A 22,974-nucleotide genomic window follows, 5' to 3' on the forward strand; every position below is an offset into this window, starting at 1 on the left:
GCTCAACGTTCGCCCAACGTCCATCCCACCCGGTCCATCGCGTTGCTCCGTGCGTGCGCATTTGCCAAACGCGAAAGGTTACAACGACACAGCACTCGCTAATGACTCAATAGGGGATTGCACATTACTGAATAATCATATTACAACGACCATCATCATCATCGTGGTGGTGTCAACTTGTACCGTTGTGCAGCAGCCACAGCCACCGCACGGGACCCGCTCGCTCACTCTCAGAGAGAGAGGACGACTCAGAGAGAGAGGACGACTCAGAGAGAGACTCAGAGAGAGAGGACGACTCAGAGAGAGAGAGAGGACGACTCAGAGAGAGACTCAGAGAGAGAGGACGACTCAGAGAGAGAGAGGGCGACTCAGAGAGAGAGACTCAGAGAGAGAGAGAGACTCAGAGAGAGAGGTCGACTCAGAGAGACTCAGAGAGAGACTCAGAGAGAGAGGACGACTCAGAGAGAGAGAGGGCGACTCAGAGAGAGAGACTCAGAGAGAGAGAGGACGACTCAGAGAGAGACTCAGAGAGAGAGGACGACTCAGAGAGAGAGAGGACGACTCAGAGAGAGAGAGGACGACTCATAGAGAGAGGACGACTCAGAGAGAGAGGGCGACTCAGAGAGAGACTCAGAGAGAGAGAGAGGACGACTCAGAGAGAGAGACTCAGAGAGAGAGGACGACTCAGAGAGAGAGGACGACTCAGAGAGAGAGGACGACTCATAGAGAGAGGGCGACTCAGAGAGAGACTCAGAGAGAGATAGGGTGACTCATAGAAAGAGGGCGACTCAGAGAGAGAGGGCGACTCAGAGAGAGACTCAGAGAGAGAGGGCGACTCAGAGAAAGGGCGACTCAGAGAGAGACTCAGAGAGAGAGGACGACTCAGAGAGAGAGAGACTCAGAGAGAGAGAGGACGACTCAGAGAGAGAGACTCCGAGAGAGAGGGCGACTCAGAGAGAGGGCGACTCACAGAGAGAGAGGACGACTCACAGAGAGAGAGCACGACTCAGAGAGAGACTCAGAGAGAGAGGACGACTCCGAGAGAGAGGGCGACTCATAGAGAGAGGACGACTCAGAGAGAGAGGGCGACTCAGAGAGAGGGCGACTCAGAAAGAGAGGGCGACTCAGAGAGGACGACTCAGAGAGAGATAGGGCGACTCAGAGAGAGGGCGACTCACAGAGAGAGAGGACGACTCAGAGAGAGAGGACGACTCAGAGAGAGACTCCGAGAGAGAGGGCGACTCATAGAGAGAGGACGACTCAGAGAGAGAGGGCGACTCAGAGAGAGGGCGACTCAGAAAGAGAGGGCGACTCAGAGAGAGGACGACTCAGAGACAGAGGACGACTCAGAGAGAGATAGGGCGACTCAGAGAGAGGACGACTCAGAGAGAGGGCGACTCAGAAAGAGAGGACGACTCAGAGAGAGAGGGCGACTCATAGAGAGAGGACGACTCAGAGAGAGAGGGCGACTCAGAGAGAGAGGGCGACTCAGAGAGAGGACAACTCAGAGAGAGAGAGGACGACTCAGAGAGAGATAGGGCGACTCAGAGAGAGGACGACTCAGAGAGAGGGCGACTCAGAAAGAGAGGACGACTCAGAGAGAGAGGACGACTCAGAGAGAGAGGACGACTCAGAGAGAGAGGACGACTCATAGAGAGAGGGCGACTCAGAGAGAGACTCAGAGAGAGATAGGGTGACTCATAGAAAGAGGGCGACTCAGAGAGAGAGGGCGACTCAGAGAGAGACTCAGAGAGAGAGGGCGACTCAGAGAAAGGGCGACTCAGAGAGAGACTCAGAGAGAGAGGACGACTCAGAGAGAGAGAGACTCAGAGAGAGGACGACTCAGAGAGAGAGACTCCGAGAGAGAGGGCGACTCAGAGAGAGGGCGACTCACAGAGAGAGAGGACGACTCAGAGAGAGAGAGAGCACGACTCAGAGAGAGACTCAGAGAGAGAGGACGACTCCGAGAGAGAGGGCGACTCATAGAGAGAGGACGACTCAGAGAGAGAGGGCGACTCAGAGAGAGGGCGACTCAGAAAGAGAGGGCGACTCAGAGAGAGGACGACTCAGAGAGAGGGCGACTCACAGAGAGAGAGGACGACTCAGAGAGAGAGGACGACTCAGAGAGAGACTCCGAGAGAGAGGGCGACTCATAGAGAGAGGACGACTCAGAGAGAGAGGCCGACTCAGAGAGAGGGCGACTCAGAAAGAGAGGGCGACTCAGAGAGAGGACGACTCAGAGAGAGAGAGAGGACGACTCAGAGAGAGATAGGGCGACTCAGAGAGAGGACGACTCAGAGAGAGGGCGACTCAGAAAGAGAGGACGACTCAGAGAGAGAGGGCGACTCAGAGAGAGACTCAGAGAAGGCGACTCAGAGAGAGAGGACGACTCAGAGAGAGACTCAGAGAGGGCGACTCAGAGAGAGAGACTCAGAGACTCAGAGCGAGGACGACTCAGAGAGAGACTCAGAGAGAGAGACGACTAAGAGAGAGGACGACTCAGAGAGAGAGGACGACTCAGAGAGAGGACGACTCAGAGACAGAGGACGACTCAGAGAGAGATAGGGCGACTCAGAGAGAGGACGACTCAGAGAGAGGGCGACTCAGAAAGAGAGGACGACTCAGAGAGAGAGGGCGACTCATAGAGAGAGGACGACTCAGAGAGAGAGGGCGACTCAGAGAGAGAGGGCGACTCAGAGAGAGGACAACTCAGAGAGAGAGAGGACGACTCAGAGAGAGATAGGGCGACTCAGAGAGAGGACGACTCAGAGAGAGGGCGACTCAGAAAGAGAGGACGACTCAGAGAGAGAGGACGACTCAGAGAGAGAGGACGACTCAGAGAGAGAGGACGACTCATAGAGAGAGGGCGACTCAGAGAGAGACTCAGAGAGAGATAGGGTGACTCATAGAAAGAGGGCGACTCAGAGAGAGAGGGCGACTCAGAGAGAGACTCAGAGAGAGAGGGCGACTCAGAGAAAGGGCGACTCAGAGAGAGACTCAGAGAGAGAGGACGACTCAGAGAGAGAGAGACTCAGAGAGAGGACGACTCAGAGAGAGAGACTCCGAGAGAGAGGGCGACTCAGAGAGAGGGCGACTCACAGAGAGAGAGGACGACTCAGAGAGAGAGAGAGCACGACTCAGAGAGAGACTCAGAGAGAGAGGACGACTCCGAGAGAGAGGGCGACTCATAGAGAGAGGACGACTCAGAGAGAGAGGGCGACTCAGAGAGAGGGCGACTCAGAAAGAGAGGGCGACTCAGAGAGAGGACGACTCAGAGAGAGGGCGACTCACAGAGAGAGAGAGGACGACTCAGAGAGAGAGGACGACTCAGAGAGAGACTCCGAGAGAGAGGGCGACTCATAGAGAGAGGACGACTCAGAGAGAGAGGCCGACTCAGAGAGAGGGCGACTCAGAAAGAGAGGGCGACTCAGAGAGAGGACGACTCAGAGAGAGAGAGAGGACGACTCAGAGAGAGATAGGGCGACTCAGAGAGAGGACGACTCAGAGAGAGGGCGACTCAGAAAGAGAGGACGACTCAGAGAGAGAGGGCGACTCAGAGAGAGACTCAGAGAAGGCGACTCAGAGAGAGAGGACGACTCAGAGAGAGACTCAGAGAGGGCGACTCAGAGAGAGAGACTCAGAGACTCAGAGCGAGGACGACTCAGAGAGAGACTCAGAGAGAGAGACGACTAAGAGAGAGGACGACTCAGAGAGAGAGGACGACTCAGAAAGAGAGAGGGCGACTCAGAGCGAGAACGACTCAGAGAGACTCAGAGAGAGAGACGACTAAGAGAGAGAGACGACTAAGAGAGAGGACGACTCAGAGAGAGAGGGCGACTCAGAGAGAGGACGACTCAGAGAGAGAGGACGACTCAGAGAGAGAGGGCGACTCAGAGAGAGAGGACGACTCAGAGAGAGAGGGCGACTCAGAGAGAGAGGACGACTCAGAGAGAGAGAGAAAGGACGACTCAGTGGGCCCAGGAGGAGGAACCACAGACGACGAGTGGGAGGGCAGCAGCAGCCACGCAGTGACGAGGAGCCGTCGCTACCCAACGATCGCCCTCCAAGCTCTGCGGTTCTATCTATATCTATCCATATATCTATCTATATAGATATCTATATATATCTTTATATATACGTGAAGATGTGTTCAGACAATAGAGGTTTTTCTTTTTTTACTTTTTACACGCGGGAGGAAACCAGAGCACCCAGAGAACACGCCGCGCGAGGGGGCAACACTCGATCCCCGTACGGATGGAACACATTGAATCTACACTTTGCTGCACCGTCTTCTCCCGCCAGAGCCGGGGCCACGAGGTCGTCGTCGACCACCGCGGGCAGGAGGGAGTTTCACTGCCGATCTGTGCGGTGACCCACCAACCCCCCTCTGCCGCTTGCCTGCACAAGCGCCGGGCTGAATGCTGCGGCGGCAAGCACCGGCCCCTCTCCACTGGCAGCCGACTGTGGCTTGCGGGCCAGCTGTGCTCAGCCACGTTGTGCCGCACAGGGACAGCTGACACTGGGGGGGGGGGGGGCGCTACGGTGGCTAGGAGATGTTAACTACCTCGCCTGGTGTACAGGAAGTCGTGGACTCGATCCCGACCACCACGCCTGCTGCTGTATATTTGGAGTTTGCGGTGTCTCTCTGTCTCCCCGTAGAGATGTTAACTACCTCGCCTGGTCTACAGGAGGTCGTGGGTTACATCCCAACCCTGACGCCTGCTGCTGTATATTGCGAGTTTGCGTGTCTCTCTCTCAATAGAGATGTTAACTACCTCGGCTGGTGTACAGGAGGTCGTGGATTCTATCCCGACCGTGACGCCTGCTGCTGTACATTTGGAGTGTGCGTGTCTCTCTCTCAATAGAGATGTTAACTACCTCGCCTGGTATACAGGAGGTCGTGGATTCTATCCCGACCGTGACACCTGCTGCTGTATATTTGGAGTTTGCGTGTCTCTCTCAATAGAGATGTTAACTACCTCGGCTGGTGTACAGGAGGTCGTGGATTCTATCCCGACCGTGACGCCTGTTGCTGCTACTGCTGAATATTTGGAGTTTGCGTGTCTCTCTCTCTCTCCCCGTGGTGGTCGCGTGGATTTTTCTCCGGGTCCTCCGGTTTTTCCCCTTCGCATTTAGAATCAACGTCGCCCGTTTAAGAGAATTTCGCTGCTTTATAAAGACTCAGATGTGGCCAGGTCGCTTCTGAGTGGGACCCCCCCCCTACCTGCTACAAGAAAACAACAATTGTTCAGTTTGAAACGAGATGCGGCGAGTTGACGAGGCGTGCAAGCGCCACACAAATACACAGACGATGATTATTATTGGCATGCAATCATTCACGTCACAAGGCCTTCATTCAGCAGTGGACTGAATCATTGCTGCTGCTATCGATTCAGGCCGGCATGGCTGCCTTGGATTCACATCACTCGGATGCGCCTGTGTCACCCGTGACCCCGTGTTGACCGTGACCCCTCTGCGACCCCGTGTTGACCGTAACCCCTCTGTGACCCCGCGTCACCTGCGAGGCCCTCCGCGTCCCAGCTTCCGCAGTCGCTGCTGGAGGCGAGACAGCGACTCCAGGATCCACATGGCGGCTCCGCGGCGATCCGCTCCGGGTCTTGCAGCAGCAGCAGCAGCCACGGTGCCCAGAGCGCAGATCCCGTGAGCCGCGCCTGATCCCAGACGAGGAGTTCCAGGCCGGGATTCCAACCGCAACCCTCAGACCCAGAGCTAAACCCAGACCTTGGTACATCCCCGACACGTAGCTTAAACCCCCAGAGGACTCCTAAGAGCGTAAACGACTCCTCCAGCCCTAACCCTGAGCCTTGAGCTGTCGTCTAAACCGGGCTTTGTCGCAGACTTTAGACCCCGACCCTTACGCAAGCACGATACCCCCTGGCCAGTCCTTAACCTCAGAGTCGTACTCTGATTCTGAACCGTGAACCTGAAACCAGACCCTGACCGGGACTTTAACCGAGACTTTTAACACCTGACGCCAACGCCGATTTAAATCTTAAACCAGACCCAGACTTTAAATCTAAACTCAGAGAGCCCAGATTTAGACCCAGAGACCCAGACCTCTCAACTTGAGACTCTTACCCAGACTTTAGACCCAGACCTCGACCCCCCCCCCCTTGACCCTCGACTCCCCCACCCCCAACCCTGACCCCACGATTAACCCCTGACCCCAACACGAACATTTACCCGGATCGAAACGTCGAAGTTTTTGGTTATTTTCCGTGAACCATCGACGTGGCTTTACCGAAAGAGCCGGAGCGGCAGATGTAGCAGCCTAGCCCAGCTGGACTCTAACCGGGGACCCCCGCCCCCCACTTGAAACCCACTTTCGCCAGGCGTCGCCTCTGCCGCCGCCCGCTCCTCGCGAAGAGCCCAGAGCCGAAACGTCGGACTCCGTCAAGATTCTCCGTGGCCACACGAAGTCGCCGCCTCCGTCCGAGCGAGCCGCGTTCTCTGCCACGCTCGCCGCGTCTCAACAAAAAATAAAAATCTAAAAATAGAGGACGCGCTGAGACGGTGGGGAGAGTGTCTCAGGGGGGGGGGGGGGGGGGCTACCTCCCTGTCTGCCCCCCACTCTGCCTCCGACCCTCCCCGCCGCCCAGCCAGCGATAAACACGAAGACTCCTCCCCGGTGGAGCCTTTAATAGCCAGCTGGGGCGAGTGTTGGTGGCGAGTAGCGAGTGTTGGTGGCGAGTGTTGGTGGCGAGTGTTAGTGGGGAGTGTTGTTGAAGAGTGGCGAGTGTTGGTGGCGAGTGTTGGTGGTGAGTGTTGTTGGTGAGTGTTGGTGGCGAGTGTTGTTGAAGAGTGGTGAGTGTTGGTGGTGAGTGTTGTTGGCGAGTAGCGAGTGTTGGTGGCGAGTAGCGAGTGTTGGTGGCGAGTGTTGTTGGTGAGTGTTGGTGGCGAGTGTTGTTGAAGAGTGGTGAGTGTTGGTGGTGAGTGTTGTTGGCGAGTAGCGAGTGTTGTTGGTGAGTGTTGGTGGCGAGTGTTGTTGAAGAGTGGCGAGTGTTGGTGGTGAGTGGCGGCACCTGTGACGTCTGACACTACGCACGTGGGGGGGGGGAGGAGGCAGTGGGTGGTCCACGCCACGCCCGGCCGCCTTTGTCTCCCTAAGCGGCGATGTTTACACACCGCGCCAAGTCAACCTAGGGGTTGGACCCAGGACCGGTTCGGATAGACACCTAGCCTGGCACCAGCCCGGGTCTCATTAAGACAGGCACCTGGCCTGGCACCAGCCCGGGTCTCATTAAGACAGGCACCTGGCCTGGCACCAGCCCGGGTCTCATTAAGACAGGCACCTGGCCTGGCACCAGCAGGCACCTCGTCAGCGGTGCTGCCGGAGGCCGTGAATCCAAGAGGGGTCTCTTGCCAGGTTCGTCAGCGCTGCGCTAATCGCTGCGCCACCGCTCCCACCGGCACCGCCACAGCTGAGCCGTCGCCTCAGCTGTGGCTCGGCCCGCGATCCACACGGCTGGAGGTCGTGAGGCTCTGAGCCGGGACCATGCAGAGACTCACAGAGTCTCAAGAGGCTCGAGGTCTTGAGACTCAGAGCTGGGACCAGACAGAGACTCACAGAGACTCACGTCTTGAGACTCAGAGCTGGGACCATACAGAGACTCACAGAGACTCAGAGCTGGGTCCATACAGAGACTCACAGAGACTCAGTGCTGGGTCAATACAGATACTCACAGAGACTCACGTCTTGAGACTCAGAGCTGGGTCCATACAGACTCACAGAGACTCAGAGCTGGGTCCATACAGAGACTCACAGAGACTCACAGAGACTCAGAGCTGGGTCCATACAGAGACTCACGTCTTGAGACTCAGAGCTGGAACCACACAGAGACTCACAGAGACTCAGAGCTGGGTCAATACAGAGACTCACAGAGTCTCAAGTCTTGAGGCTCTGAGCCGGGACCATACAGAGACTCAAGTCTTGAGACTCAAGAGCTGGGTCAATGCGCATAGCCGGCTCAAGCGAGCCACGGCTCACTTGAGTCAGAGCCGAGCCAGGGCCGAGCCACTGCCGAGCCAGGGCCGAGCCAGAGCCGAGCTGTGACGAGGCGTCTCAGTGGATCCCGGCGAGTCCCGCGGGTTTTGGGTGCGAGAATCAAGAACCGAGAAACCTCACCACAACACCATCATCCTCACCACCACCTCACCACAACACCATCATCCTCATCACCATCTCACCACAACCTCACAACACCACCACCTCACCATCATCCTCACCACCACCTCACCACAACACCATCATCCTCATCTCACCACAACACCATCATCCTCACCACAACACCATAATCGGCCTTCCCACGCCCTTACCTGGAACCCACCACTCTCCCACTAATCGCCCTCACCACCACCACCATCCCACTAATCGCCCTCACCACCACCACAATCCCACTAATCGCCCTCACCACCAGCACAATCCCACTAATCACCACCACCACAATCCCACTAATCGCCCTCCCCACCCACCACTCACCCGGAGCCCCACCGCTTTGCCCCCAGGGCCTCCCTTCCCAAGAACCTCCCCTCCCTCCACCCCCCCTCCACCCCTCCCTGTGGGGGAGCCCCGCCCCTCGGGACCTCCCAAGACGTCTCCACCCCGCCCCCACCCCGCCTCAAATAGCGCCCAGGATGAGTGGCACCGGCAGATGCCCGCTGACACCCTCCGGGCCCGACTGGTCCCACGCACCTAGCCTGGCACCAGCTTGGGTCTCTCATCACAGCAGGGACCTAGCCTGGCACCTAGCCTGGCACCAGCCCAGGTCTATCGCTAAGGCAGACACCTAGCCTGGCACCAGCTTGGGTCTCCCATCACAGCAGGGACCTAGCCTGGCACCAGCCCAGGTCTATCGCTAAGGCCGACACCTAGCCTGGCACCTAGCCTGGCACCAGCGCGGGTCTGACAGGCACCTAGCCTGGCACCGGAAGAGGACCGTGTCAAGGGACGCACACTGACGACGATGAGAGAAGTTTAATTGCAAAGGGGCACTCCGAGCAGAGCGGGGAACGGAACATTCAACGTACACACACAACACATACACACAACCACACAACACATACACACAACCACACACAACCACGTACACACAACACACATACAACCACGTACACACACAACTACACACAACCACGTACACACACAACACATACACACACAACACATACAACCACGTACACACACACAACACATACACACACAACCACGTACACACAACACATACACACAACACATACACACACAACCACGTACACACACAACTACACACAACCACGTACACACACACAACCACACACATACACACAACCACGTACACACACAACTACACACATACACACACAACCACACACAACACATACACACAACACATACAACCACGTACACACACACAACACATACACACACAACCACGTACACACAACACATACACACACAACCACGTACACACACAACTACACACAACCACGTACACACACACAACCACACAGGTACACACATACACACACACACAACCACGTACACACACACAACCACGTACACACACACAACACATACACACACAACCACGTACACACACACAACCACGTACACACACACAACACATACACACACAACCACGTACACACACAACCACGTACACACACACACACAACACATACACACACACACACAACACATACACACACACACAACACATACACACACAACACATACACAACCACGTACACACACAACACATACACACACAACACATACACACACAACCACACATACACAACCACACATACACAACCACACATACACAACCACAAAGACAAAGATCCCCCATATAGCCTTAACGGTACACGAGGGGGTGGGTGGCCAGCACCACGCCCGACCGCCTTTGTCTCCCTAGTGGCAATGTTTACACACCGCACCAGGTACTCATTTGAGGCTGAGTCGACCTAGGGGAGGCCCGGGACCGGTTCAGATAATCGTCACTGGTGTTGGCCGTGAGCGGGAATCGAACCCGGGTCGCCAGGTTCATAGCGCAGCGCGCTAACCGCTACACTACCGCTCCCCACACACAACAACACATACACACACATACACACACACAACCACGTACACACACAACTACACACAACCACGTACACACAACAACAACCGCCATTCGCCACTAAGTGGCGGTGACGTCACCATGACGCTTGTGCCAGGCTATGTGCACCCACAACCACACATACACACACACAACCACGTACACACAACCACACATACACACACACAACCACACACAACCACGTTTACACAACCACACATACACACACACCCAACCACGTACGCACACAACACATACACACACAACCACACACAACCACGTTTACACAACCACACATACACACACACCCAACCACGTACGCACACAACACATACACACACAACCACACATACAACCACGTACACACACAACAACACATACACACAACCACATACACACACACATACAACCACATGCACACACACGCAACCACACACACACACAACCACACACGTGTGTGCGGGTGCTCGCTAACGGCACTTGCCCCAACAGTCTGTGAAAGCTATACGAGGAATCTTTGTCTTTGTGTGCGTGCGTGTGGGGAGCGGTGGCGCAGAGGTTAGCGACCCGAGTTTGATTCCCGCTCACGGGCCACCAACACCACCAACAACACCAGTGACCTCAACCGGTCCTGGGCCTCCCCTAGGTCGACTCGGCCTCAAATGAGTTCCCGGTGTGTTGCGCGTAAACACCACCGCTGGGGAGACAAAGGCGGCCGGGCGTGGTGCTGCCCCCCCCCCCCCTCGTGTGCCACAGCGCCGGTGGCCTTCACAGGTGACAGCACTTGCCCCAACAGCGTCACCGTCTCTGCTTGCTGGTGGTGGTGGCGGTGGTGTCTTTGGTGGTGTTGCTGGTGGTGGTGGCGGTGGTGTCACTGTGGTGCGGTGTTGTTGGTGTCCCCGGTGGCAGGGTCGCTGGTGGTGGTGGCGTCAGTGTCTTTGGTGGTGTCGCTGGTGGTGGTGGCTATGTCCCTGGTGGTGGTGGTGTCTGTGGTGGTGGCTATGTCCCTGGTGGTGGTGGTGTCTGTGGTGGTGGCTATGTCCATGGTGGTGGTGGCGGTGGCTATGTCCATGGTGGTGGTGGTGTCTGTGGTGGTGGCTATGTCCCTGGTGGTGGTGGTATCTGTGGTGGTGGCTATGTCCCTGGTGGTGGTGGTGTCTGTGGCGGTGGCTATGTCCATGGTGGTGGTGGCGGTGGCTATGTCCATGGTGGTGGTGGTGTCTGTGGTGGTGGCTATGTCCATGGTGGTGGTGGCGGTGGCTATGGCCATGGTAGTGGTGGTGTCTGTGGTGGTGGCTATGTCCATGGTGGTGGTGGTGGTGGCGGTGTCTTTGGTGGTGTTACTGGTGGTGGTGGCTATGTCCATGGTGGTGGTGGTGGCTATGTCCATGGTGGTGGTGGTGTCCCTGGAGGGGGTGGTGGTGTCCGTGGTGGTGGTGGTGGTAGTGGTGGTGTCCGTGGAGGTGGTGGTGTCCGTGTTCCTGGCTGTGTCTCTGGCCGTATTCCTGCCGCCGCCGCCGGTGGTGTTGTTGGTGGTGTTGAGGGCGCTCTGGCTGCGGATGCTCGTGTCCATCTTGAGCACCTCGCGCACCGCCATGGTCGCGTAACTCGAGGGGGGCAGCGAAAACTCCATCTTGAGCGCGCGGTACCGCCCCTCTGCTCACGCACACGGACAGGATGTTAACCACCTCGCCCGGTGCGCAGGAGGTCGTGGGTTCGACCCCGACGCCCGTCTATGCGGAGCCCGCGCGCCTCTCTCCCCCCGGTCACGTGGACTGTGCTCCGGCTCCTCCGGTCACTCCCCGCCGCGTCGAGCAGAATCGACATCACGCGTTCGCGATGGGAGACCGGAGGAATCCGACAAGCTACGAAGCTCGTTCCCCCCCCCCTCCCCCCCCAACACACAGACGTCCTTAAGGAGTATTTGGCTGCTAGAAACGTGATAGCCAGGTCGACTCGGGCTTTTCAGCCGGCTCAGCAGGGCCTTGCAGCGACAAAACAAATCGCAGCTCGGTTTTAGTTTCAGTAGCGGAGCCCACACAGCGTGGCGGGGGCAGAGCGCTGTCGGCGAGCGGCAGCCTACAAAGTCGGCGGGGGTCTTGGCCGGCGCCACGCGCGGCCGTCTTTGTCTTCCCAGTGGCCACGTTCACCGCACGCGCCGGGGGAGAGGCCCGGCACCGGTTCAGGCAAAATCGTCGTCGGTGCCGGCCGAGAGAGGGCCGAGAGATGGCCTCGGGTAGGGCAGCGCGCCAACCGCGGCGCCACCGTTCGCCGGTACACGCGGCCCGCTTCCGCACGGCGCCGACCCCCCGACCGTGACCCCCCGACCGTGACCCCCGACTGTGACCCCTGACCGTGACCTGTAACCCTCACGCACCGGGCTGGGCCGGGGCGGGTGACCTCCCCTCCAGGAGGTCGAGGTCGGTGGCGATGAGAGGCACCGTGGAGTCGTCGTAGCGACACAGCTCCCTGCGTCGCCACGGCAACCGGGGGGGGGGGGGGGGGGAGGAGTTGAGGGTTAAACGTACAACTCGAGCCGGCGTCTCGTGACCGTCGTCGCGGTTACCGTGGTGACCGTCGTCGCGGTTACCGTGGTGACCGTCGTCGCGGTTACCGTGGTGACCGTCGTCGCGGTTAGCGTGGTGGTGGCTGTCATCGTGGTTACCGTGGTGACCGTCGTCGTGGTTACGGTGGTGGTGGCCGTCGTCGCAGTTACCGTGGTGGTGGCTGTCGTTGCGGTTACCGTGGTTACCGTCGTCATGGTTACCGTGGTGGTGGCCGTCGTCGTGGTTACGGCGGTGGTGGCCGTGTCTCACCAGGTCATGCCGCGTGGCCTCACGATGACCTTGCGGTAGGCCCCAGAGAGAGAATACTCTCGCACGCGGTGTCTCAGCTTGTCCACGTCCAGCCCGTCCGCGGACAGCATCTCACGGTACACGTCTCCCACTGCGGACACCGCAGGGACACAGCGGAGACGCCGTGAAGACACAGCGGAGACACGACGGGGGACATCACGGGGACATCACGGGGACATCACGGGGACACCACGGGGACAGCCCCCCACCACCACCCCCACCACCACCCCACCACCCCCCACCACCACCACCCCCCCCCACCACCACCACCCCCCCACCAGCACCACCCCCCCACCAGCACCACCCCCCCACCAGCACCACCCCCCCACCAGCACCACCCCCCCACCAGCACCACCCCCCCACCAGCACCACCCCCCCACCAGCACCCCCCACCACCACCACCACCCCTCCCCACCACCACCCCACCACCACCACCACCACCCCTCACCACCACCACCCCCCCCACCAGCACCACCCCCCCACCAGCACCACCCCCCCACCAGTACCACCCCCCCACCAGCACCCCCCACCACCACCACCACCACCCCCCCACCACCCCCCCCCCCCACCACCCCCCACCACCACCCCCCCACCACCCCCCCACCACCCCCCCACCACCCCCCCACCACCACCACCCCCCCACCACCCCCCCCACCACCACCACCCCCCCCCACCCCCCCACCCCCCCCACCACCCACCCTTGTGGGTGGGGTAGACGACATCGAAGCCTGGCAGGGGCAGCACCACGTCCAGCACGGAGGCCGCCGGCGCCGACGCCGCATCCAGCAGCACCGGCGAGCCTGGGGCGGCACAGCGGCCTCGTCATCATCGTCATCGTCGTCATCGTCATCGTCATCATCATCGTCATCATTAACATCGTCATCAACATCGTCATCATCATTAAGATCGTCATCAACATCGTCATCATCGTCATCTACATCGTCATCGTCATCTACATCGTCATCATCGTCGTCATCATCATCTACATTGTCATCATCGTCATCATCGTCATCGTCGTCATCGTCGTCATCGTCATCGTCAACATCGTCATCATCATCATCTACATCGTCGTCATCATCGTCATCGTCATCATCACCATAATCGTCATCATCACCATAATCGTCATCATCACCATAATCGTCATCATCATCATAATCTACATCGTCATCAACATCGTGATCATGATCATCTTCATCGTCGTCACCATCATCAACATCGTCATCATCATCAACATCGTCATTATCATCATCAACATCGTCGTCATCATCATCTACATAGTCATCATCATCAACATCGTCGTCATCATCATCTACATAGTCATCATCATCAACATCGTCATCATCTACATCGTCGTCATCATCAACATCGTCATCACCCCTCACCTCACCATGGTGAGAAAGTGGGGTGAGTGAGCGAGCGAGCGTGGTGAGTGAGCGTGGTGAGCGAGCGTGGTGAGCGGGGTGAGCGAGGCGAGCGTGGTGAGCGAGCGTGGTGAGCGTAGTGAGCGTGGTGAGCGTGGTGAGGGAGCGTGGTGAGCGTGGTGAGCGTAGTGAGCGAGCGTGGTGAGCGGGGTGTGCGAGGCGAGTGTGGTGAGCGAGCATGGTGAGCGTGGCGAGTGTAGTGAGCGAGGTGAGCGAGCGTGGTGAGCGTAGTGAGCGTGGTGAGCGAGCGTGGTGAGCGTGGTGAGGGAGCGTGGTGAGCGTGGTGAGCGTAGTGAGCGTGGTGAGGGAGCGTGGTGAGCGTGGTGAGCGTAGTGAGCGTGGTGAGGGAGCGAGCGTGGTGAGCGAGCGTGGTGTGCGTGGTGAGCGTGGTGAGCGTGGTGTGCGTGGTGAGCGTGGTGAGCGAGCGTGGTGAGCGAGCATGGTGAGCGAGCATGGTGAGCGTGGTGAGCGAGCGTGGTGAGCGAGCGTGGTGAGCGTGGTGAGCGAGCGTGGCGAGCGTGGTGCGCGTGGTGAGCGTGGTGAGTGTGGTGAGCGTGCGTGGTGAGCGTGGTGAGCGTGCGTGGTGAGCGTGGTGAGCGTGGTGAGTGTGGTGAGCGTGGTGAGCGTGGTGAGCGAGCGTGGTGAGCGAGCGTGGTGAGCGAGCGTGGTGAGTGTGGTGAGCGTGCGTGGTGAGCGTGGTGAGCGTGGTGAGTGTGGTGAGCGTGGTGAGCGTGGTGAGCGAGCGTGGTGAGCGAGCGTGGTGAGCGAGCGTGGTGAGTGTGGTGAGCGTGCGTGGTGAGCGTGGTGAGCGTGGTGAGTGTGGTGAGCGTGGTGAGCGTGGTGAGCGAGCGTGGTGAGCGAGCGTGGTGAGCGAGCGTGGTGAGCGTGGTGAGCGTGGTGAGCGTGGTGAGCGTGGTGAGCGTGGTGAGTGCGGCTTCACCGTCATGGTCTAGCACGAGGTCCCCCGGCACAGGCCGTAGGCCCAGGAGCCGAACGCGAGCAGATGCAGCGGCGTTCCACACGGCACTCTGGTAGCTGTGCAGGTACATCAGCCTGGTGTTGCGTGGGATCTGTCAACAACAACAACACAGGTACATCAGCCTGGTGTTGCGTGGGATCTGTCAACAACAACAACACAGGTACATCAGCCTGGTGTTGCGTGGGATCTGTCAACAACAACACAGGTACATCAGCCTGGTGTTGCGTGGGATCTGTCAACAACAACACAGGTACATCAGCCTGGTGTTGCGTGGGATCTGTCAACAACAACAACACAGGTACATCAGCCTGGTGTTCCGTGGGATCTGTCAACAACAACAACACAGGTACATCAGCCTGGTGTTGCGTGGGATCTGTCAACAACAACAACACAGGTACATCAGCCTGGTGTTGCGTGGGATCTGTCAACAACAACAACACAGGTACATCAGCCTGGTGTTGCGTGGGATCTGTCAACAACAACAATAACACGGATACATCAGCCTGGTGTTCCGTGGGATCTGTCAACAACAACAACAACACAGGTACATCAGCCTCGTGTTGCGTGGGATCTGTCAACAACAACAACACAGGTACATCAGCCTGGTGTTGCGTGGGATCTGTCAACAACAACAATAACACGGATACATCAGCCTGGTGTTCCGTGGGATCTGTCAACAACAACAACAACACAGGTACATCAGCCTCGTGTTGCGTGGGATCTGTCAACAACAACAACACAGGTACATCAGCCTGGTGTTGCGTGGGATCTGTCAACAACAACAACACAGGTACATCAGCCTGGTGTTGCGTGGGATCTGTCAACAACAACAACACAGGTACATCAGCCTGGTGTTGCGTGGGATCTGTCAACAACAACAACACAGGTACATCAGCCTGGTGTTGCGTGGGATCTGTCAACAACAACAATAACACGGATACATCAGCCTGGTGTTCCGTGGGATCTGTCAACAACAACAACAACACAGGTACATCAGCCTCGTGTTGCGTGGGATCTGTCAACAACAACAACACAGGTACATCAGCCTGGTGTTGCGTGGGATCTGTCAACAACAACAACAACACAGGTACATCAGCCTGGTGTTGCGTGGGATCTGTCAACAACAACAACACAGGTACATCAGCCTGGTGTTCCGTGGGATCTGTCAACAACAACAACACAGGTACATCAGCCTGGTGTTGCGTGGGATCTGTCAACAACAACAACACAGGTACATCAGCCTGGTGTTGCGTGGGATCTGTCAACAACAACAACACAGGTACATCAGCCTGGTGTTGCGTGGGATCTGTCAACAACAACAATAACACGGATACATCAGCCTGGTGTTCCGTGGGATCTGTCAACAACAACAACAACACAGGTACATCAGCCTCGTGTTGCGTGGGATCTGTCAACAACAACAACACAGGTACATCAGCCTGGTGTTGCGTGGGATCTGTCAACAACAACAATAACACGGATACATCAGCCTGGTGTTCCGTGGGATCTGTCAACAACAACAACAACACAGGTACATCAGCCTCGTGTTGCGTGGGATCTGTCAACAACAACAACACAGGTACATCAGCCTGGTGTTGCGTGGGATCTGTCAACAACAACAACACAGGTACATCAGCCTGGTGTTGCGTGGGATCTGTCAACAACAACAATAACACGGATACATCAGCCTGGTGTTCCGTGGGATCTGTCAACAACAACAACAACACAGGTACATGAGCCTGGTGTTCCGTGGGATCTGTCAACAACAACAACAACACAGGTACATGAGCCTGGTGTTCCGTGGGATCTGTCAACAACAACAACAACAACACAGGTACATCAGCCTGGTGTTCCGTGGGATCTGTCAACAACAACACAGGTACATCAGCCTAGTGTTGCGTGGGATCTGTCAACAACAACAACAACACAGGTACATCAGCCTGGTGTTGCGTGGGATCTGTCAACAACAACAACACAGGTACATCAGCCTGGTGTTGCGTGGGATCTGTCAACAACAACAACAACACAGGTACATCAGCCTGGTGTTGCGTGGGATCTGTCAACAACAACAACAACACAGGTACATCAGCCTCGTGTTGCGTGGGATCTGTCAACAACAACAACAACACAGGTACATCAGCCTGGTGTTCCGTGGGATCTGTCAACAACAACAACAACACAGGTACATCAGCCTGGTGTTCCGTGGGATCTGTCAACAACAACAACAACAACACAGGTACATCAGCCTGGTGTTGCGTGGGATCTGTCAACAACAACAACACAGGTACATCAGCCTGGTGTTGCGTGGGATCTGTCAACAACAACAACAATAACAACACAGGTACATCAGCCTGGTGTTGCGTGGGATCTGTCAACAACAACAACAACAACACAGGTACATCAGCCTGGTGTTCCGTGGGATCTGTCAACAACAACAACAACACAGGTACATGAGCCTCGTGTTCCGTGGGATCTGTCAACAACAACAACAACACAGGTACATCAGCCTGGTGTTCCGTGGGATCTGTCAACAACAACAACAATAACAACACAGGTACATCAGCCTGGTGTTGCGTGGGATCTGTCAACAACAACAACAACAACACAGGTACATCAGCCTGGTGTTCCGTGGGATCTGTCAACAACAACAACAACACAGGTACATGAGCCTCGTGTTCCGTGGGATCTGTCAACAACAACAACAACACAGGTACATCAGCCTGGTGTTCCGTGGGATCTGTCAACAACAACACAGGTACATCAGCCTGGTGTTCCGTGGGATCTGTCAACAACAACAACACAGGTACATCAGCCTGGTGTTCCGTGGGATCTGTCAACAACAACAACAACAACACAGGTACATCAGCCTGGTGTTGCGTGGGATCTGTCAACAACAACAACACAGGTACATCAGCCTGGTGTTGCGTGGGATCTGTCAACAACAACAACACAGGTACATCAGCCTGGTGTTGCGTGGGATCTGTCAACAACAACAACACAGGTACATCAGCCTGGTGTTGCGTGGGATCTGTCAACAACAACAATAACACGGATACATCAGCCTGGTGTTGCGTGGGATCTGTCAACAACAACAATAACACGGATACATCAGCCTGGTGTTGCGTGGGATCTGTCAACAACAACAACACAGGTACATCAGTCTCGTGTTGTGTGAGATCTGTCAACAACAACACAGGTACATGAGCCTCGTGTTCCGTGGGATCTGTCAACAACAACAACAACACAGGTACATCAGCCTCGTGTTCCGTGGGATCTGTCAACAACAACAACACAGGTACATCAGTCTCGTGTTGTGTGAGATCTGTCAACAACAACAACAACACAGGTACATCAGCCTGGTGTTGCGTGGGATCTGTCAACAACAACAACACAGGTACATCAGCCTCGTGTTGTGTGAGATCTGTCAACAACAACACAGGTACATGAGCCTCGTGTTCCGTGGGATCTGTCAACAACAACAACAACACAGGTACATCAGCCTCGTGTTCCGTGGGATCTGTCAACAACAACAACACAGGTACATCAGTCTCGTGTTGCGTGGGATCTGTCAACAACAACAACACAGGTACATCAGCCTCGTGTTCCGTGGGATCTGTCAACAACAACAATAACAACACAGGTACATGAGCCTCGTGTTCCGTGAGATCTGTCAACAACAACAACAACACAGGTACATCAGCCTCGTGTTCCGTGGGATCTGTCAACAACAACAACACAGGTACATCAGTCTCGTGTTGTGTGAGATCTGTCAACAACAACAACACAGGTACATCAGCCTCGTGTTGTGTGAGATCTGTCAACAACAACACAGGTACATGAGCCTCGTGTTGCGTGGGATCTGTCAACAACAACAACAACACAGGTACATCAGCCTGGTGTTCCGTGGGATCTGTCAACAACAACAATAACAACACAGGTACATGAGCCTCGTGTTCCGTGGGATCTGTCAACGACAACAACAACACAGGTACATCAGCCTCGTGTTCCGTGGGATCTGTCAACAACAACAACACAGGTACATCAGTCTCGTGTTGTGTGAGATCTGTCAACAACAACAACAACACAGGTACATCAGCCTCGTGTTGTGTGAGATCTGTCAACAACAACACAGGTACATGAGCCTCGTGTTGCGTGGGATCTGTCAACAACAACAACACAGGTACATCAGCCTCGTGTTCCGTGGGATCTGTCAACAACAACAATAACAACACAGGTACATGAGCCTCGTGTTCCGTGGGATCTGTCAACAACAACAACAACACAGGTACATCAGCCTCGTGTTCCGTGGGATCTGTCAACAACAACAACACAGGTACATCAGTCTCGTGTTGTGTGAGATCTGTCAACAACAACAACAACACAGGTACATCAGCCTCGTGTTCCGTGGGATCTGTCAACAACAACAACACAGGTACATCAGTCTCGTGTTGTGTGAGATCTGTCAACAACAACAACACAGGTACATCAGCCTCGTGTTGTGTGAGATCTGTCAACAACAACACAGGTACATGAGCCTCGTGTTGCGTGGGATCTGTCAACAACAACAACAACACAGGTACATCAGCCTCGTGTTCCGTGGGATCTGTCAACAACAACAATAACAACACAGGTACATGAGCCTCGTGTTCCGTGGGATCTGTCAACAACAACAACAACACAGGTACATCAGCCTCGTGTTCCGTGGGATCTGTCAACAACAACAACACAGGTACATCAGTCTCGTGTTGTGTGAGATCTGTCAACAACAACAACAACACAGGTACATCAGCCTCGTGTTCCGTGGGATCTGTCAACAACAACAACACAGGTACATCAGTCTCGTGTTGTGTGAGATCTGTCAACAACAACAACACAGGTACATCAGCCTCGTGTTGTGTGAGATCTGTCAACAACAACACAGGTACATGAGCCTCGTGTTGCGTGGGATCTGTCAACAACAACAACAACAACAACACAGGTACATCAGCCTCGTGTTCCGTGGGATCTGTCAACAACAACAATAACAACACAGGTACATGAGCCTCGTGTTCCGTGGGATCTGTCAACAACAACAACAACACAGGTACATCAGCCTCGTGTTCCGTGGGATCTGTCAACAACAACAACACAGGTACATCAGTCTCGTGTTGTGTGAGATCTGTCAACAACAACAACAACACAGGTACATCAGCCTCGTGTTCCGTGGGATCTGTCAACAACAACAACACAGGTACATCAGTCTCGTGTTGTGTGAGATCTGTCAACAACAACAACACAGGTACATCAGCCTCGTGTTGTGTGAGATCTGTCAACAACAACACAGGTACATGAGCCTCGTGTTGCGTGGGATCTGTCAACAACAACAACAACAACACAGGTACATCAGCCTCGTGTTCCGTGGGATCTGTCAACAACAACAATAACAACACAGGTACATGAGCCTCGTGTTCCGTGGGATCTGTCAACAACAACAACAACACAGGTACATCAGCCTCGTGTTCCGTGGGATCTGTCAACAACAACAACACAGGTACATCAGTCTCGTGTTGTGTGAGATCTGTCAACAACAACAACACAGGTACATCAGCCTCGTGTTGTGTGAGATCTGTCAACAACAACACAGGTACATGAGCCTCGTGTTGCGTGGGATCTGTCAACAACAACAACAACACAGGTACATCAGCCTCGTGTTCCGTGGGATCTGTCAACAACAACAATAACAACACAGGTACATGAGCCTCGTGTTCCGTGGGATCTGTCAACAACAACAACAACACAGGTACATCAGCCTCGTGTTCCGTGGGATCTGTCAACAACAACAACACAGGTACATCAGTCTCGTGTTGTGTGAGATCTGTCAACAACAACAACAACACAGGTACATCAGCCTCGTGTTGTGTGAGATCTGTCAACAACAACACAGGTACATGAGCCTCGTGTTGCGTGGGATCTGTCAACAACAACAACAACACAGGTACATCAGCCTCGTGTTCCGTGGGATCTGTCAACAACAACAATAACAACACAGGTACATGAGCCTCGTGTTCCGTGGGATCTGTCAACAACAACAACAACACAGGTACATCAGCCTCGTGTTCCGTGGGATCTGTCAACAACAACAACACAGGTACATCAGTCTCGTGTTGTGTGAGATCTGTCAACAACAACAACAACACAGGTACATCAGCCTCGTGTTCCGTGGGATCTGTCAACAACAACAACACAGGTACATCAGTCTCGTGTTGTGTGAGATCTGTCAACAACAACAACACAGGTACATCAGCCTCGTGTTGTGTGAGATCTGTCAACAACAACACAGGTACATGAGCCTCGTGTTGCGTGGGATCTGTCAACAACAACAACAACACAGGTACATCAGCCTCGTGTTCCGTGGGATCTGTCAACAACAACAATAACAACACAGGTACATGAGCCTCGTGTTCCGTGGGATCTGTCAACAACAACAACAACACAGGTACATCAGCCTCGTGTTCCGTGGGATCTGTCAACAACAACAACACAGGTACATCAGTCTCGTGTTGTGTGAGATCTGTCAACAACAACAACAACACAGGTACATCAGCCTCGTGTTGTGTGAGATCTGTCAACAACAACACAGGTACATGAGCCTCGTGTTGCGTGGGATCTGTCAACAACAACAACAACACAGGTACATCAGCCTCGTGTTCCGTGGGATCTGTCAACAACAACAATAACAACACAGGTACATGAGCCTCGTGTTCCGTGGGATCTGTCAACAACAACAACAACACAGGTACATCAGCCTCGTGTTCCGTGGGATCTGTCAACAACAACAACACAGGTACATCAGTCTCGTGTTGTGTGAGATCTGTCAACAACAACAACACAGGTACATCAGCCTCGTGTTCCGTGGGATCTGTCAACAACAACAACACAGGTACATCAGTCTCGTGTTGTGTGAGATCTGTCAACAACAACAACAACAACACAGGTACATCAGCCTCGTGTTGTGTGAGATCTGTCAACAACAACACAGGTACATGAGCCTCGTGTTGCGTGGGATCTGTCAACAACAACAACAACAACACAGGTACATCAGCCTCGTGTTCCGTGGGATCTGTCAACAACAACAATAACAACACAGGTACATGAGCCTCGTGTTCCGTGGGATCTGTCAACAACAACAACAACACAGGTACATCAGCCTCGTGTTCCGTGGGATCTGTCAACAACAACAACACAGGTACATCAGTCTCGTGTTGTGTGAGATCTGTCAACAACAACAACAACACAGGTACATCAGCCTCGTGTTCCGTGGGATCTGTCAACAACAACAACACAGGTACATCAGTCTCGTGTTGTGTGAGATCTGTCAACAACAACAACAACACAGGTACATCAGCCTCGTGTTGTGTGAGATCTGTCAACAACAACACAGGTACATGAGCCTCGTGTTGCGTGGGATCTGTCAACAACAACAACAACAACAACACAGGTACATCAGCCTCGTGTTCCGTGGGATCTGTCAACAACAACAATAACAACACAGGTACATGAGCCTCGTGTTCCGTGGGATCTGTCAACAACAACAACAATAACAACACAGGTACATGAGCCTCGTGTTCCGTGGGATCTGT

The 22,974-nt window shown here is 55.1% G+C and overlaps 2 protein-coding genes and 1 long non-coding RNA gene across 6 annotated transcripts in view; 1 reads left to right on the forward strand and 2 right to left on the reverse strand.

Moving 5' to 3' along the window:
* LOC116951173 (SRSF protein kinase 3-like) overlaps nucleotides 1-6,136 on the reverse strand; it is a 79,067-nt gene extending 72,931 nt beyond the window's left edge. Inside the window, exon 1 of the mRNA XM_032969645.2 lies at nucleotides 5,519-6,136. Within this exon, the coding sequence (XP_032825536.2) occupies nucleotides 5,519-5,589 (71 nt within the window). The 5' untranslated portion in view covers nucleotides 5,590-6,136. The remainder of the gene's footprint in view (nucleotides 1-5,518) is intronic.
* On the forward strand, nucleotides 5,645-6,519 carry LOC116951174 (uncharacterized). The gene is made up of 2 exons (XR_004404134.1): nucleotides 5,645-5,746; nucleotides 6,354-6,519. It is a non-coding gene; the product is annotated as an uncharacterized LOC116951174 (long non-coding RNA).
* Nucleotides 6,520-8,976: 2,457 nt separating this feature from the next.
* Nucleotides 8,977-22,974, reverse strand: part of PUS7 (pseudouridine synthase 7) — a 43,005-nt gene continuing 29,007 nt past the window's right edge. The window contains exons 11-16 of one of the 4 annotated variants that reach the window (XR_012946536.1): nucleotides 15,317-15,446; nucleotides 13,654-13,755; nucleotides 12,917-13,046; nucleotides 12,478-12,569; nucleotides 10,486-11,756; nucleotides 8,977-9,141 (exon numbers count right to left, since the gene is read on the reverse strand). Coding sequence is in view for 1 of the 4 variants with exons in the window: in XM_076073425.1 (XP_075929540.1) it covers nucleotides 10,972-11,756; nucleotides 12,478-12,569; nucleotides 12,917-13,046; nucleotides 13,654-13,755; nucleotides 15,317-15,446 (1,239 nt within the window). In the remaining 3 variants the exon portion in view is untranslated. Of the gene's footprint in view, nucleotides 11,757-12,477; nucleotides 12,570-12,916; nucleotides 13,047-13,653; nucleotides 13,756-15,316; nucleotides 15,447-22,974 lie in introns of all 4 variants that reach the window. The other 3 variants (XR_012946535.1, XR_012946534.1, XM_076073425.1) reach the window with 3 other exon arrangements.

This window comes from Petromyzon marinus, chromosome 42 (assembly GCF_048934315.1).
Source record: "Petromyzon marinus isolate PM22_M1 ecotype Great Lakes invasive population chromosome 42, UKy_Petmar_22M1.pri1.0, whole genome shotgun sequence".
Classification (NCBI taxonomy): domain Eukaryota; kingdom Metazoa; phylum Chordata; class Hyperoartia; order Petromyzontiformes; family Petromyzontidae; genus Petromyzon; species Petromyzon marinus.